Source organism: Psammomys obesus, unplaced genomic scaffold (assembly GCF_907164565.1).
Source record: "Psammomys obesus unplaced genomic scaffold, mPsaObe1.curated_primary_1811, whole genome shotgun sequence".
Taxonomy (NCBI): Eukaryota; Metazoa; Chordata; class Mammalia; order Rodentia; family Muridae; genus Psammomys; species Psammomys obesus.
The window spans coordinates 1,714,931-1,733,184 of NW_026595981.1; the positions used below are offsets into that span (position 1 = coordinate 1,714,931).

The 18,254-nt window shown below is 53.2% G+C and overlaps 1 protein-coding gene across 7 annotated transcripts in view; it reads right to left on the bottom strand.

The window, feature by feature from the left end:
• The window catches only part of Rph3al (rabphilin 3A like (without C2 domains)), a 138,912-nt gene that overhangs the window by 56,974 nt on the left and 63,684 nt on the right, over nucleotides 1-18,254 (bottom strand). For all 7 annotated transcript variants that reach the window (XM_055619494.1, XM_055619496.1, XM_055619495.1 and 4 more), the window contains exon 4: nucleotides 16,790-16,919. In XM_055619494.1, coding sequence (XP_055475469.1) covers nucleotides 16,790-16,919 — 130 coding nt within the window. The remainder of the gene's footprint in view (nucleotides 1-16,789; nucleotides 16,920-18,254) is intronic.

The following is an 18,254-nucleotide window of genomic DNA, read 5'->3' on the forward strand; positions in this document are numbered from 1 at the left end:
AGTTTCTGTCTTCTTTCCAGTGGGGGGGCAGGGGCATGGTGAGGGCAGGGGCAGGGTGTGCGGTGTAGACAGAGGAGCACAGTGAGAGCAGAAGTGGTTTAAACAAGAACTGGGCAGAGAGGGGAGGGCCGTCCAGTCAGATGGTGGGAGGAAGGGCCAAACAGCAGGAGACCTGATACTGCGCAGTCCCAACAGGATGCAGGGCACGCGGCTTTCGGTCCCAGGTAACGAGCGCGACGTGACAGGTGTTGGTGGAGGGCGTCAGGCGTGTGCAGCATGAGGTGCTACAAAGTGCTATGCGGGCCAGTGAAATGGCTCAGCTGGGAAAGGTGCTGCTACCAAGCCTGACAACCTTGGTTCAGTCCCTGAGACCAACGTAGTGGAAGGAGAGAGCTGGCTTCCTAAAGTTGTCCTCTGACCTCTACACACACATGCAGTGGCATGCGTGCGGCCGCACACGCAAATAATAAATAAATAAATAATGAAAATTAAACACCAAAGTAGCCATGATGTAGGTGTGTGATCCCAAGACTCAGAAGACAGAGGCAGATGGATTGTGGCTTCCAGGCCAGCCTGAGCTACACAGGGCGACTCTGTCTTAAAGCAAACCCAAAAGCAAAGGGAAGAGAGGAAGGGTGCAGCAGGGGAAGGAGGGCAGGGGCAGGGAGAGGGTGGCCATAGCCCTAGCGACAATGGGGACAATGTGCCTGGCACAGCCCTGAGATCGCAGGGCAGTGTGGTACCCGGCGCAGCTCCGGGGCACAGACACACAAACCCTGGCTTGACTGTGAACCCAGCTGCCAGCGTGACATGCCTAGAAGGAGATGCACAGAAACACATGGCAGAGAGGACTTGTGCATGTGATCACAGAGGGCCCAGGGAACCCGCTCCAGGAGGCTGGAGACAGCTGGGGGAGGAGGGGTGGCTTCCTGAGCTAGTCGCCGGGGTAGAGGCTGCTAAGTCCCCATGTGCCTGTTTCCACAACCCTACTGTGGCTACTAGTCTGCCACTCCATGTGGGGTCCGCCTACCAGAGGGCCTACAGGACCTTGTACCCAGAGGATATGGCATGTGCGTTGGGAAAAGCACAGTTAACAGTGGTTATCTTTTTCAAACAATATTATTTTAAGCTGTCAAAGAGCTCGGAGAAAGAATATGGAAGGTTCCTGTATCCACTAACAGGGACCCCATGTGGGGTTTGAACACTTAAACAACACTGCTCCATAGCCTCCGAGAAGGAAAAGAGGCCCAGTGGTTCCCAATGAGGAGACTGGGGGGACTTAGGCATCAAAGGGGATAAGCCTGAGTCTCACAGCAGAGGGCGAAACAAACAATGACACTGACTCTCCCCAGGGTGCCAAGGAAAACTAACATATATGCACAGGACCATGCCATCCTGGATTCCTGAATGCAATCTTCCCAGAGTTCCTTGGGCCTGATGTATACCACAGGGCTCTGCCCTGTATCTAAACCAAACAGCCTGGCTATGGCAAATCCTTCCCGGAAGCCTTTTGGAGCTGGAAGGAGCTCCTGACTTGCCAGCCAAGGCACCTGAAACCGCTAGGACTGACTCACACCTACCACGTCTGATTACCAGAGGACTAAGGCTCAGCCCAGACACTTCTGGGGACCAGCAGTGGCTCTTCAACCCAGTTTTACCTTTGCAAATCAAATTTCTTCCATGCCTGGAAGCAGCGAGGGGAGGGAAGGCCCAGGTGGTGGAGGAAAAGAATCACATCAATCTTGCTCCCCGCTGTGCGGTCACTTAGAGTGACAATGCCTAACCATGATAATAGCCACCATTTATTGAGCACGTATTCCATGCCTGGCGCTGTGTTCAGTGCTCAGCATACATTATCATTATCACATTTAATCTTAGTGACTTTCACAACAACCCTGCATGGGAGGCTTAATGATCTGAATGAGAAGCGGGGAGCCGTTGGGCTGCTCAGCCAAGTTCACACATGGAGGAGAGGGCAGAACTAGCTTGGGACCCTGAGACCCTGGTGGCTAAATACCAAAGTTAAAGCTTGGGTTGGGGGTACAGCTCAGCGGTAGAGCCCTGATCTGACTCAGCACTGGAAAACGCGTGCAAGTGCGTAGGGGGTGGGGGTGGGGTGCTTACATAAGCTTGCTCAACATGATTATGGGACTGACAGAGAGCGGCTGGGATATTTGTCAGGGTCACACGGCTTAGGAGGTGAAGGGTAAAGCCTCTTTCCCAATCTTGACTCTCACCTGAGCTCCAGCACCTGCACATTAAAAAGGACGTTTCCAGGCTCAGAAGCGATGTCACTGGTTCTTAGGGGGTCAGGGAACGCAAGTGGATAGAGCTATTGTTCCTTGATGATAAGCTTCCCAGACAGACACTGGCCACGACAGGAGGGTGATCCCCAGACGAGGCGAATCCCGCCTCAGGTCCTGGTTACCCAGGCCTGCCATAGAGCACCTCTCACCAACAGGCTCCTCCATCTCACGGAAGGCGCACCGGGATTACAGAGGTGGGCTCTGGGAACTCAGGTTATCAGGCTTGCACGGCAAAGGTCTCTGCCCCTGAGCCACCGCTGCAGCTCAAGAACAGCTTCTGAAGCGAGGCATGGCAGCACACCCACACTTCATCCCAGCACTGGGAGGTTGAAGCAAGCATACAGTCTGGACTATGTAATAAGACAAAAAGGAAATGAGAGAAAAAGACTTTTCTTATGCTAAAAGACGTGGCTCAGGAATGGACTGGTCACCAAAAAGAGCAAGGTGTGCTTAGAAGGTTGGGACTGTCTCCCTGCCCCCTAAGCTCAGAGATGGAGTGATGAGAATGGAGTCAGGTGTCGCGGCCGCCATCCATTTAAATCAGAAGGATGGGTTCCAGGACAGTAGAACATAAGGGGGGGGGTCCCCTACAAAGAGACCATTCTGAAATAGTAACATAAGATATAGCTACTGTGCACAAAATAATCTCTACCTATGTAATAAAAGTGTTCAATAACTATATATATATAAAAGGCTTTTCGCCCTCTCCACACCTCGACCCACATACCTTTTCATCTGAATGGGTTGTAAAGTCCTCTCTAACAAACCAGGCAGCACATCTCCTGAGCTCCGAGTCTCAGGGAGATGTCGGTCTAGTCCAGGAGAGGAATGTGGCTGGAGGCCTGGTCAGGAGAGGTGAACTTCTGAGCAGCGTCTCCCTGTCGTGGGGACAGCCTTGTGGAACGGAGCCCTAACTTGTGGGACCTGACTGGACTGGGGACCTCCCAAACAGTGACTCTGCTGCCCAGCTGATCCCCACACATTTTAGGGACTGCTGTTGCTAGTTTTTTTTTTCCCCTCATATTTTAGGGCCTGGTCCCCCAAGCAGAGACATCTAGCCTTGTTTTTGGAGGGCTCACAGTCTTCATGTGAGGTGGAGCACCTAATTCCTAGAACTTGGGGAACAATGTCACCTGAGATCAGGGACAATGACATTGAGGCTCTGGATTAAACAGGAGGGACAGTAAGGTCCACAGGGGAGAAAGACAGTAGACTTATGAACACAGGGAAATGTACCTGGCTGGAGGAGAGTGAGGGAAGGGCAGAGAGGCTCCCCCGTTTGCGTCTGCTTTATCTAGCCCTGTCTATCTCTCAGCTCACCAGCCTGTCACACCAGCCTCATGTTACTGTGGCTACTCTCCTGTCCCCAAGGCTTTTGTTCAGGTTGAGCCTCATGCCTGGAAACATCTTCATATCCTTAAGACACATCCAGAAGTCTCCTCCTCCATGACTCCTCCCTCGAGCTCCTCCAAGAGTCACTGATGTCTTCCCCAGTCCCCTTTCAGGTATGAGGCTATCTCCAGAGCAGTGCTAATTATGTCTTACTGGATTGTCTCCTCTGTGACCAGCTCCCCCAAGACCACATGAGTACTGAGGAATCAAACCCAAGGCCTTGCACACGCTAGGTGAGCATGCTCTTCCTGAACCATGCTCCCGGCCCACACTTCTCCTATCTAAGGCCTGGTGCTCAGCAGGAGCCTGGAACAGAGTTGTCTGGCAAGGGAGGGGCAGCTAAGTGCCAGACACAAGATTCTATAGGATGGGACTCCCTCTATGCATGGGGCTTCAGGTGGCCTATGGAGCGCTTAAGGAGGGAGAGATGTGATTTCAGAGAACCAATCACTCTTCGAGCTAACCTGTCCTCTGCATTCTTAGAAGTTGTTTTTCCAGACCATTCTCAGGGTCTAGTAGTGAATGTAGCTGTCTTCCAGAACATTTCCAGATCCTTGTAGGATTCCTGGATCCCCGTGGGTTTAGGAGGTTGGAAGGCAAGCAAGGTTTATTCAGACACCTGGTCAGCAGGATGAGGGCGGGTGGAGGGAGGAGGAGATGGGTGGCCGGCTTTGGTACTGAGGTCTTTGTCCCTAGAATCCCTTGGAAGGGCTGTCCATCACAGACACAGGGCAAGGGCTGACACACAGCGTTGCAGATGTATCAGGGGAGGCAGGGAGGCCTCAGGCTAGACACCCTTCCAACACTGGGGAGTGCACTGCTCTGTTGATTCTACATCCCCAGAACAGACTTGAGGTGAGGGGCCAGGCTTTGTCTTCCTTATTCCCAGAGTCCAGCCTGTGCCTTAGGTGTTCAAAAACACTTATGTGAGGGAAAGAAAACAGTAAGCCCCAGCTAACGGCAGACCCTGGGGAAGCAGCACCTCGAGGATCAGGAAGAGAAAGCAGAAAGGCCTGGATGGCACAGCCAGGTGCAGACAGGATGGGACACAGCTCCGCGTGCGTCCAGAGGCTCACTAGGCACTAGCGGACAGCTGGTTAGGAAGGGGCCTTGAGTGGGGAGGTCGTAGTCTGGAGGAAACAGACAGGATGTAAACAGGTGAGGGGCCACTATTGCTGAGCCCAGGGCCCAGAGAAGGCAGGTGGGACCCAGAGCGCAGGCAGGCGGCTGCCTCGGCCTGCTGGACCTGAGAGGCTGGGCCACAGAGAGCACAGTGAGGAGTCCAAAGGTTTGCTGTGGCTATGGGTCAAAATGGCCAGCCCACAGCCCCCTGACCAAAGTCAGTAGGTTGCTCCCAGCCCCCAGCATGGTGCCCACACATTGTCAGCTCTACCTTATCCTACTAGAGCAGCAAGGGGCCCTCTGGCCTCCAAAGATTACATTAACCCTCCCCCTCTCTCCAGCTCTGCGGACGCGACCAGTAAGTACCTTTTGGAACTGTTTTGTTTTCATTTGAAAAAGCTAGCAGACTAGACAAACACCCCAGAGTTTCTAACAGTCTTTGGGCAATGGCACTAATGGCTAATTAGGGACCCTGGTGATGGCAGGCCCAGAGCTCCATGGAAAACAATGACAAGTCAGGGTCAGGTGGAGACAGGCCCGCTGGGCGGAGTTGGTGCCAATTACAACAGGAAAGTCAACAAGCTACAGCCCAGGGAAAGAACTGGAGGCTCTGACACCACATGGAGGCATTTAGGCTTTGTCCTACAAGCAGTAGGGAGCCACTGAAGACTTCAGGGAAACAGGGAGAATGACACAAGCAGAGTAAGATGTAAGCGGGTAAGAGCAGAGAGTGATCAGGGAAGCGAGAAGAGCCAGTGGCTGGAGACTGGTAGGGAGACCCTACCATAGCCACACACTGGGCAATCATACCCTATATGACCAACTATGCTCCTGTCTGCATTTGGGGTGGCGGAAGGTTTGAGACAGGGTTTCTCTGTGTAGCCTCGGACTTGCTTTGTAGACCAGGCTGGCCTTGAACTCACAGAGATCCTCCTGCCTCTGCCTCCGAGTGCTGGGACTACAGGTGTGCACTTCTCCTGCCCAGCTCTTCTTTGCATCTGGATGTGGTTTCTCAGGTCGTCTTTGGAAAGTCCAGTTTATCACCCTGCTCAGCCTCCGTTTATCCATGTGATTTCACGGGGAGAAATGTCCCTCTCATTGGAGATGGGTAAAAGGGAGAACAGAGTTTCAAAGGAGAGGGGCTAGACAACCTCCCAAGGCATCTAAGAAAGCCATAGCTCTTTGCTCTTAAGGAGTTAGGGGTGGAAGACAGGGCCCCTTGCATGCTAGGGAAGCAAGCTAGCACTGAGTTATGTGCCCAGCTCTTGGTTTTTCACTGAGTCTGGGGTCTCCAGCTAGACCATTCTGAATGTACCCTATCTTGTCTGGCTCTGAGGCCCGGGGCACAGGGAGAGGAGGAGAAGCAGTTCTCCCCTCTCCATCCCCTTCCCATCGGCAGAGCTGCCCAGGCACCCCCGGGGTGCAGGAGGACCGGATACACACAGCCCGAGCTGTGGTTAGTGAGCAGCTGACAGCCATAGGGAAAAGTCTTCAGAAACAAAGGGGCGGGTGAGAGGAGAAAGAATTGCAGGCCTGCCGGAGTGTGACAGCTGGCAGGGCAGCCGGAGAGGTGCAGTGCGTGGCACGGAGCCACACCGTGGACTGGAAATGTCATTATCTGCTATTTACCACAACAGAGGACAAGTGAATGCACAGAATTACCTCTGCTAAGAGCCGCTAACTAGATTGGCCAGCAGCGCTTCCTGCTGCTGGAGCCCCGCTCAGCTCTACCCACCAGACCTGGAGCTGCAACTCAGCCAGGAGCCTTCAGGGAGCTGGTGGTGGTAGTGGGGGTTACTGTGACCACAGAGCAGGCAGGTGCTTCCCACCCATGGGCCACAGAAGCTCTTAGTCACTCGGTGAGGGGCGAGGCCTTGGGGTGACTCAAACCAGACCCCTGCAAACTCCGTGTCTGTCCAGACACCTCCAGATAATGACAAACCAGGGCGAGGCCTCAGGGAGGAACTGCCTTAGGGAGCTAATGCTGGGAGCCGCAGTCTGCCCGGGGCATTGGGGCATCCCAACTACAAGGTGGCACATACGTCTTCTTTTAGGGGTCTCCCAGATGTTTTCAGCTCTCTTCCCTTATCACAGGTATGGAGGCAAAGTCTGAACTGAGCTGAGCCATACATCCAAGCCTTCATTTCTCCATCTGGGAAATGGTCTAAACACTGCCTTTTGCCTATCCTGTGACAGTGGTGGGCTGTGAGGACTCAGGACTTCTCAGCAACGGCAAGAGACAGCCCAGAAGAACCGGGCGGTGGTGGTGCACGCCTTTAATTCCAGCTCTCGGGAAGCAGAGGCAGGCGGATCTCTGAGCTCAGGGACAGCCTGGTCTGTAGATCAAAGTCCAGGACAGCCAGAGCTACACAGGGAAACCCTGTCCTGAAAAACAAAAGCCCAGGAGAGCAAACACTCAGGCAGGGGCAGAGGTATGGGAGTACATTCAGCTCCCAGCTGTACCCATCCCAGGCGATTGATTCCCAGCCTGTGGATGGTAGCTAGGCGGAAACTGCTGGGCCTATGATGCAGTCTGGCCCAGCCCTTTCCTCTCACAGCAGGCCTTGAGTGGGCGGGAAGGATAACATGTGGGGAAGGGTGTGATTCTTTTCATCCAAGGTCACATAGGGGGAGAGGGCTGTGATCAGGTGTGGCCTGGCAGTTGTGGGTACAGGAGGGCAGATGCAGATGGACAGCGGGGTTCCCACCCACCTCATGGAAAGACCAAGGAGCCTTCTGGAAAGAAACCTGAACTGTGCCATCTGGATTTCAGACCTGGATGGGCAGCGAGCTGCAGGGGGTGTGTCCCGGGGCGGGGGGGATGAAGAGAACAAGATGGGGTATGTGCACCTCACTCCAGCCCTGGCCCCAGCAGGCTGCGAGAAGCCTGGGAAGGGAGGGCTACAGAAAAGGGTGGGAAATGAAGTTTATATTATTACATAGTTCCTAAAAACAGAATTGGATTTTTTTTTTTTTGCATGTGTGTGGGTGTGGGGGTGTTGATTTGGAAGTGAAAATATAAACAAAGGAGATTACAGAATGAGAAATATATTTAGTCTCATCAAGAAAATACACGTATCGCCAGGCACTGGGGTAGAGGTAGGTGGAGGCTGTTAATGCCATTGCTGGGCAGGCAGAGGCAGGAAGATTAGAAACTCAAGGTTGTCCTCAGCTACACAGCACAGGCTAGCCAGGGCTGCTTTGCAAGACCTTGTCTTAAGAACCCCTCCCCTCTCAGTATACACAGAGTATACACCTATACACACCTGGATGTGAGCGAAGAGTGTGGAAGGAATTGAGTCCAGGCTGCCAGGGTCAGGGCTGCGGTAGGATTTTACCTATATCTGTATAAGCTCTCTGTAATTCTCCAGCAGTTGCTGTGCACGAGATGCCATCTCTAAGAGCCTATCACATGCCTAGACCATGCTGACCCTCACAGCCACACTCCAAGGCAGGAACTCTGATTCTTCCCAATTCCTAGGTGAGAAAAAACGAGGCAGGAGAATATAGGAAACAGAACGCACTGCTCTAAGCCACTAGGCACTAAGATTCCAGAAAGAGATGGCCGGGAGGGCACCTCAGTGACAGCACTCCGCCAGCATGCTCTCGATCCTGCACCCCCTACTCTGTACAATAAATAAATCCAGGGAAAGAGTTTCTCAGGCTAAGTGAGACTACCCCACTGAGTCTGTAAGCTGCTGGGCCCCAGCCACCCAACCCTGGAACACTTGTCCAATCCCACCAATGACATAATCAGGAGAGAAGAAAGTTCCCTCCCTTTCTTTTCTTTTTTTGGTGTTTTGAGATAGGGTTTCTCTGTGTAGCCTTGGCTGTAGAAGCTGGCCTTGAACTCACAGAGATCCACCTGCCTCTGCCTCCCAAGTGCTGGAACTACAGTCATTCGTAGCCATGCCCTGCTTGCTCCTCCCTTCTCACATCTACAGTACTGAGGATGAAGCCAGGACGGCATGCTGGGCAAGCCTCCCATCTCCAGTCCCCTTTCTCCCCTCTGGAGCCATCAGGTGCCCTGGGCTAGGAACAGGAGGGCCAGGAAGCAAGCTGTGTCACTACTCAGGTCTGCCATTTCGATGTCAAGCAGCCAAGGATAATATTCAGACTGAGGGCATGGCATGACTGTGCCCTGATAAGGCCTATGGATATTCAGTTTGAAATTCCTACCATTTTCACCCATCAGAAGCTTCTCTTTGTACTGGTTTCCAATCCTTGTACAATCCTCTAGCTCACTGACTATCCAAAGCCAGGGGACCAGGTCTGCTCACAATAGACTCCAGAGAAACTGGCATATGGCCAGGGAGGTGGTAGGCTTCTCAGGTTTTAGAAACAGAATTAAAGCTGGACTGTGTGTGTGTGTGTGTGTGGGGGTGGTTGCAGGCAGTGTCAGAGCTCAGGTTAAAAGCTCACGCTGGGTAAATATCCTGCCCTTAGGCCTTGGTGGCTGAGCCTGGTGCAGTCTCTGCTCTGAAGAAGGCTCAGCCCATGCTCCTCCTGTCCCTGATGCCCCACTGGACAGCTTTGTGGGGTCACAAGGTGTTCCCTTCTCAGTTTTGCCCCACCCCCAACCTAGACGATCTGGCCACACAAAACAGGCGTCCAACCACTGGCCCTGGCTCACTTGCTGTGCCAAGGAGCTGACAGTGCAACGGCAGGATACCTTGGGATATCAGGCCCTGAAGATGTCACCTGACAGACCACATGCCCTCATCTACTCCTTTTGCCCTGGCCTTTTCATGGCAGCTACTTGTGAGCAGACACAACCTGCTGGGCACGGCCAATAAGACCCTACCTGAAGGACTTCATCCCCCCACTCCCTTCAGTGTCCCCTTCCCCGCCTGCAAAGTATGGCTAGCCAGCTCCCAGGGTGGATCTGGTGATAAAGCAGGCAAAGGGGCCTGGCATGGAGGCAGCTCTCAATTACTAGAAACCTTTTTTTAGTAAAAGGCGAAAGATTTACATATGATCTGAAGAGAAACCAGGGCATTATGGAAACTTTTTTTTTTTAAGGACAGGATCTTATGTAGCCCAGGTTAGCCTTGAACTTGCTGTATAGCTGAAGATGATCTTGGGATGTGTGCCAAATTTTCTGCCATGCTAGGAATCGAACCCAGAGCTTGGGACATGCCAGTCAAGCCACCTCCCCAGCCCCAGATAACTTGAACTTGTTTCCTAATTTCTCTTGTTTCTGAGTCTCTTACCCTGGTGCTCCTGCCTAACCTAGGCCCTCACTATTGTTTCCTCTTTTTAGACACAATCCGGTCAGGGGTGTGCTGGTGGCCTGACGGCGTGACCAGAACAGACTGAACTGCACCGAGCGGCAGTTCTTTTATTTCGGGGAAGAAAGGCCCGGCTGCAGGCACTAGGCGGCAAGACAAGTGCGCCTTAATGGAGATGTTCGGCTTGCCAACCCCAGGCGAGGTGGATGTTCCCAGATGCAGCTTGCTGTCTGGTCCAATCCTCTGATCCTGACAACAGGAGCCAAGTCAATTCCTGCCAAACAGCCTTGGCGACAGGCGAGCAGCCGGAGCAGCCAGAGCAGCCCCTCAGGGCAGAGGAATTAAGTGACTTTTTCCGGGAATTTAGGAAACATCAGTAGCTGAACGAAAAAAAAAAATCCATCTTTGTAATAAGGCATAAACACACGTCTTCCACATTGAATTAGGCTGAGGAGGAGAAAGGACACAGCGAGGCCAATTTGGAGGCAACTAGGATGAATATGCTATCACTCAAGGTGGCTGGCTGCTGTTTCCATGCTTTCTCTCCCTTCCCCAGCAGGGGCCGAAGTGCTTAAGATCAGGCCTGGAAAGGGAGTTCTGGATGGGAGCTATTAGGGACTTTCAGCCTATCCCAATTCCCTGAAAAAGATGGCCACCTCCTAACTCTTGAACACCGGCAGCAGGAATTAGATCATTCAGCCACTGTACAGAATAGTGCTACTGCTGGCTGTATACTCCCAGGAAGAAAGAGAGAGACAGAGAATGAGAGAGAGAGAGAGAGAGAGAGAGAGAGAGAGATCTGCACAGCCCCCACCCAGTCACATTGTTCCCAAGAGCTGAAATGTGGGAGCACCCCAGGTGTCCACCACAACACAAAGTGTGGTCGCACAGACGCCTTGGAATGTTAGTCCCTTCACAAAGGAGAGGAATGCTGACAGGCACACTTGAAGACATCCTGCTAACTGAATCTGGTAGAATGCACGTTCTGGCTCAGCTGGTACAAGGAACCTGAGAATTTGCATTTCTAGCCAGCACTGAGGGATGTCTGGGCCTCTGGGGCTCAGTCTAGCAGACTGAGTAGCCAGCACCTGAACTCTTTGCCACCTCTGGCGTCTTTACCTGTAAGAGGTAAAGTCCTCTCTGAGGACTAGCTGGGGAGGACTCCCAAGTCTTCACGGGAGCACACCAGATCCCTGCTCGGAATCAGCACAGTCTGTAAGAAGTGCTAGCAGATCTGAAACTGCCAACTAAGAGAGGAGGGCTGGGGGATGGGTATGAAATGGTGACGGGGAGTGTGGGGAGGGACTATGGGTCCTCAGACTGCCCAGGCTAGCGGCAGGCAGGAGGGTGACAAGGAAGGACCATTGGCTCCTCCCTTGTGTCAGGTCCAATCCTCTGATCCTGACAACAGGAGCCAAGTCAATTCCTTCTTCTTGGGTCATCTGGATGGAACTTGGCCAGTGACACCCAAGGCTCAATGGACTGAGTCTCCATCCCTGCTTGAATGTCTGTTCTGCAACTCTGTACATTGTGCCCAGCTGACTCCCGGGGGAGAGACGGGGATGCCAGGCCTCCCCCTGCCCAGGTCTCCTATGGGAGAGGGAGAGCTGAGAAGGGGGCCACTTGTGGCTCAGCGGCCACAGTCCCCCACCCTAAACAGAATGGTGTCTGTCTAGGGCTCTCTCTGGACTGGCAGGACACACGCCTGCCTGGAGTGAAATGGTCTGGGGCCTGTGGCAGGAGGGATCAGGTGTGGCCCATGCCCTGCCCTCCAGTATTCTCCCATGACGGGCTGGGACCGTGACACCCCCACAGTACTTTTGCTAAGGGACTGGAGAGAAATGCAGGCTAACCTCGGACCCCCCGCTACCAGGACTGGCGCACATGATCGAGGTTATGTCAGGCTGGCTCTCCTGGGCCCACACTGTGAGATCCATTTGGCTGACACCAGGAAAAGCTCCAAGTGCTTCCTTAGACCGGTGACAGGACTGTCCTGGGCTTGGATGGTCTTCCTGCAGCCGGGCACGGCCTCCCATGGCTGGGAAGCTGGCCTCTCAATTAGGCTAAAGGCTGGCTGACTCAGATCTTGGGCAATTAGGAGCACCAGGCCTCTTTAATTAACCAGCCAGCCCCTCTCCGGTTCTACTACGGCCCGGGAAATGAGGCCAGGTGTGTGAGTACAAGTGCATGCGCAGGCCCAATTACAGAAGCCCCAGCCCCAGGGCTGCCGCGCCTCCCGCCCGCATGCTCGTTAGCTTGTGGCTGCTGGACACTGTCAGGGATCTTGCCGCAGAGACATCAGTGTCCCCAGGAGCGCCTGAGGATCTGTCCCCCTCCCCCCACCCTCACAGGTCTGGCTTGGATACTTCCAATGACAGGGGTCTCCCCACACCTTTTCTCTTCAGCCTTCCCAAGCACACCCCTTCTGGTGTTGGGAGACTTGCTCCTCCGGACAGCTCTCCTGGTTGCTAAGCCCTGGGAAGCCAGGTCCCGACAGCAGTGGGTGTTACTCGGAGGGCACTGCCCATCTGCCTTGACAGCCAGGTCCTGGGGGAAGAACTCCCCCTCTCCTGGCTTCCCCTCGCCCCGAGTGAGGCATGGACTGTGTCTGGGTGCTGCATGTATGAACCGCTGCCACCTGCACGTTAACTGGGGTCCCTGCCAGCTCGACACTGATACTGAGAGCTGCAGAGGTATCCAAGCCCTCAATTTAGTTACATAAATTTTGGAAAACAAAAGACAAATGATGGCAGCCTCAACATAAGGCTCAAGCAAGCGCCAGTTCTCCTTCCTAGGCATGGTGGTGAGCTCGACTCAGCATTCCAAAAGCAGAGGCAAGAAAGGCTGACTTTGAGGCCAATGTATTGAATATGGGCTACATATTGAGACTCCACTGTAAAAAAGAGAGAGAAAAAACCCAACAAGCAAGAAGACTAAATAAGCCAGAAACCATAGCATGAACTCTAATAAGGAAAGCATAGGATATAATAGACTGAATTGGGCCCCTCCAAATCACAGCGCTCAACTCCAAATCCCATTATGCCTATATTTGTGACTATATATATCCTAAGTGTGAGGCTCTATCTGACATGATTAATGTCTGTAGAGAAAGAGACATCAGGGCCTGTGCCATGTGAGGACCTGGACATAGGGGAAGCCACCCATCTGGCAGGCCAGGATTGGCCAGTTCCCAAACCATGGGGAGATAAAGGTGTGTTGTTCAGGCACCTGGTCCCAGCTGGCTGCTCTGTGGCATTGCTCTGTCTCCATGAAGGTCAGGCCAGGCTCTGTGGCAAGTGTATAGTCTGAGCAGGGAGCTCCGGGGTGGCCCAGTCAGTGACAGGGCCCCCTGCCTTTGCTGGGTGCTGGTGACTGGCCAGACTTGAAGGGAGTCCCTGCACCAGCTAATCCATACCCACCTGGTGCCGATGGCCGCTTGTGACCCTGTCTTACAGAAATGAAGGCCCAGAGAGGTGAAGCATGTTTTACCAGATCTCTCCATGACAGCCAAGCTGGGAACGCAACCCAAGCTGTCCTACAGCTCTGGCACCTGTTTCTGCTTTGAGGGAGGGAGAAGAACCCCTCCCCATGGCCACACCCAGGCAGCCAGTTGCCCCAGGAACCGCCCAGGGCTGGTGTGGGAACAGCACACTGACAATGGGGCAGGCCAAGTGGCCTCTCACTCTGGCCCCTGCAGGCTAGGCCTCTTCATCCGGGAACCCTTACTTACAACCTCCAATTCTTCCCCATCTGTTTAGAATACACGAAGACACCAATGCCCTGTTAGTACAGGGTCTCTGTCCCCATGATGCCTTGTCCCTAAGCCCTTCACTCCTCTAATGGCAGCCATCACCACCAAGCTGGAGTGGTTCAGTGGTTAAGAGCACTGGCTGTTTTCCCAAAGGACTGGGGTTCAAGTGCGGGCAGCTCCATGGTGGCTCCCAACTGTAACTCCAGCTCCAGAGGATCTGCTGCCCTCTTCTGGCCCATGCAGGCACTGCATCCACAGAGTGCACAGACACACATAAAAGGCAAAACACCCAATACACAACCACAAAATACACAACCGCCTCTTCTCAGTATTCCGTGCCATGCTTAGTGCTCCATGTTATCCTCTTAAACACATAATAGAATTCTAGTTCCTCACCTGGAGTTACGAGACTCTGTGGAGCCTGGCCCAAGCTCATCCCTAGCTCCCCCTGTTCCAGAGAGTTTCATTAGTTCCTGAAGCCCTGCTGGTTCTTCCTCAGAGGCTTTGTGCCTGCAGAACTGCCCAGAACATATTTCCATCCAGATCCCCTCAGTTCAGAGAAGCCTCCCTTCACAGACAAAGACACATCTCTCTCTCCACTCGGTACAAAGCCCTCAGTCTTCCTGGTATCATTTTATGTTTGCTTGTTTAAAATTTGTTTGTTGTCCCTTTTCTGCCCTCCCTGGAAAACAGCCTGAATGAGAGCAAGGGTTTTTGTCTGTCCCCTAGAACCAGCCTGCACACACGGACCCTTCTCTACTAGTTAAAGAATGGCCAATGGGGTGCGGTAGCGCACACCTTTGATCCCAGCCCTTGGAAGGCAGAGGCGGGGTGAATCTCTGTGAGTTGGAAGCCAAGAGTTTCAGAACAGCCTATACAGAGAAACTCTGTCTTGAAAAACCAAAAAATTAAAATAAAATAAAGAATGGTTACCTCTGAAGTTTCCTAAGGACAGACGAAGAAAACCCTCCCAAGCCTCCCCATACCCTCATCTAGCTAATATTCACCTCCCCTCTCCCCTTTGTCCTCACAAGTCTTTGCCAGGACAGCACCCAGTCTCCTTCCCACTGGCAGAGTAAGAACAATCATGGAAACATCCTCCAGTGGTGACCAGCCCAATCTCAGGGTACTGGGCAGTGGGGGAGGTGAGTCTGGAAGAAAGTCCTGAATCTTCACCCTAGCCCTCACCCAGCTGAGGCCCTCCCTGGGATCCTCTCTGCCTAGGCAATGGCTCTCTGAGGAGCAGCTGGCATTAACTCTTTGCTAACCAGGGGCAGCAGCTTGCTCTGTGGCAGAGGCCGGGAAGTTCCCTGTCGGGTACAGCCATGGGACTGCCTTCCATGGCCCCACAGGCCTGGAGTCGTGCGGCAGAGACAGGAGGAGGAAATAGGCTGAGGCCGCAGGGTCAGAAAGTACAAGTCCCCAAACATCGCCCACCTGCCCCATTCCTGGGAGCAAAGCATTCCCAGGTTCCTACACCGCCACCTGTGCAGTTTCTAGTTTGGGCTGAAAGAGGAAGCAGCACACCTCTGCTGTGCTTGGACGATCAGGGTCCAGGGTATCAGGTGACACCCTTCAGACTGGTATCACCAAGTACTAGAGGGGGCAAAGACTGAGCCTCCAGATCCTGGCTTTCCCACTTACTCACTTTGGCTAATGTTTAGCTCTGGAGCGCCATGGCAAGGCTGTAAAAGCCTTAATGTTTCAAGTCCATGTTTCGGGCTCCAGCACGTATTCTCTACAGTCCTCTCAGGGACCATCACCCACCCCGCCCCTAGGCTTACATCCTCTGTTATTTCTTCCCAGAATTGGTTATCTCTGAAACCATCTTATAGTTGATTATGGCTTGTCATTTTTTTTTGCCGTTTTAAGAGTGAAGATTCTTTTCTCTGTCTTCTACACTTTATGAACTCCAAGCTAGGAGCTGAAGAGACGGCTCCATGGCTAAGAGCACTATCTGTTCTTCCAGTTCAACTCCCAGCACCCACGTGGCAGCTCACAACTGTTTGTAAGTTCCAAGGGTTCCAATGCCCTCACACAGACACACATGCAGAGAAAACACCAATGCACGTAAAATTAAAAATAAATAAAATTCAACATAAAGAGAGAGCCCCAAGGTTAAAACAATGACTGAGGTGCGGAAGTAGCTTGAGGCTGTGTGAAGACGGGCTCCAGCAAAACCAGGGTGAAGCCAAAAAGCTCAGCGTCCCTGACCCAGGGAGGCAGCAGAGGGGAGTCGCGTGCTGGCCACTACACATCACAGAGTCCTGGCCAGAAGGGGAGAACGAGAAGAGTTTCTGCCAGGAAGAGAAAAAAATAGCACAGGCTCCATATGATTAGTAAAACTGATGTCTTAAATAAACGAGCATTGCAAGGGACATCATTCTCTGGGAAATAACAAACTAAAGTCGACTATTGAAAAGTCTCGGGCTCATTGTGAAATGATTTAACATATGGCACAGTTGAGTATAAGAAAAGGCGAAAGCCCATTTGATCTTGTGAAGGCCATTCTCCCTGGCGTCACGAGAGTGGACTGCCAGAATGGAAGCATAGCACGGGCTTAGCACACTACGTGGTCCCGAGGAGACGGTGCTCGCTTAACATTTAGGAGCGCATATGTGTGAGGCAAGGCCTTTTGAGCTCTGCATTCAGTGTATCTGGTCCCAGCTCTCTGGAGTACATGTCATAGACGCCCCTGTTTTCCAGATCGAGAGAATGAGGCCTGCGGTACTGCACCACTCTTCTGAGGTCATATGGTTGGCAGAAGAGCTGGATTCGCACCCAGGCTCTCACTCTCCTGGCCAGAGCTAGCTCTAGAAACCTACCATCCAATCTTCAGGCCCTTCTTCCCAAAAACCAAACTATAGCAGCTTACACATAAACGCACACATGCTGGCGCACTGTCCTGAAAACTGGGGTGCAAAGCCACAGGTGGCAAAGCTGACCTGCGCTGGGGGGGGGGTATGGCAGGTCCGAGTGGGGCTTACCTTCCTGCAGTCTTTGCAGAACACGGAGGAGCTGCCCAGGAAGCCCAGCGTCTCCCCGCACAGCAGACACTGGGAGAGGCCGTTGCCCAGCACGTTCCGCTGCATGGTCTCCAGCCGCTCCACCAGCCGCCTGCGGCACGGACACACAGTCAGAGGGGACGTGCTTCCTGGCCTCAACTGAAGGCCACTTGGGCACAGCTGCTATAGGGGGCTAGGCCTACCTGCTGCTCCCTCAACTCACCCCTTCCCCTGCCTAACTCTCTGTCACTCACTAACTAACTGAGCACCTAGGACGTGCCGGGCACTGGGAATATTATAGCAAATAGGCCGGGTACACACATAGTCCCGGCTCCCCTAGAAATTAGGTTCAACAAAGGGGGAAAGTCATAACAAGAAAACAAGTCAAGAGTGAGGGGACAAGAAGAGAAAGGTGAGGGGTCAGAGGCACACTTCAGTGGAGGCCTGGGAAGCCACTTAGAAAGATAACAGAGTGCCAAGAAATGTCCCTTAAGCCAGAGAAGGGCAGGGCTAAGGCAGGCCTGGAGATTTGTGGGTCATGGCCTGGAGTATGGTTTCAGCCTGAAGCCACTGCAGAGTTTGAAGGTAATTTGATCTAAGTGTCTTCTTCTGAGCTCCTGTGGAAAGCTGGGATAATGAGGAGGACTGGGAAGAAAGGAAGCCAGGAGGTGAAGGCAGGAGGCAGTATTTTATGTGGCTACAGCCTCCATGGAACTGTTTGGTTTGTCAGCCACTGTTTCCAGTGTCCATCAGATGATTCAGCAAAAACTCGTGAGTGGATGAAGACCAGCGTGTGGCCACCCCAACCCTTCCCATGGCCACCCCCATCCCCAGGGGGAGGAAGCCACACTTCCTGTTTTTGAGGGCTGAGGCTGAGGAAATAGGAACTGACTTGCTGAGTCATGAAGCTCCCAAGAAGTGGAGCCAGGGTCCCCGTTAATAACAGGCCCCCAATTTCCTGAGGTGACAGGCTGATGCTAAGAGGGACAAGGGTTAGTTAGCTCACCAATGAGGCCACTTCCGTCTGCATGCCTTGCAGTGAGCACCTCTGGTTTCCATACAGTGACACTGATGTCTGTCTAGGGACCTGTAGGGCTCGGGGACAAACACAGTTCTAGCCTGGCTTGACCCATTTGCTCTCGGGAGCCCTCTGTCAGTCCGTGTCAGGTTTCCTCATGTAGAGGACATGCCTCCTTCATGTGAAGGATTCATCTGCAGTACTGGGTCCTTCCACACCCTGAAGCTCAGCAGTTAGGGCACAGACCACAGAGGAGACTTCCTAAGGCAGCACTGGAAGACAGAGGCAGCAGCCTGCTGGCTAAGATCGTCCAAAAGCGCTTCCAGTACACAGACGAGCCTACATGAGGCTCCTGAAACTCACTCCCTGCTCACCATTGCTGGGAGGGGGGCCATGGAGCCCGGGAAGTGGCAGGGGTTGGGGGTATCA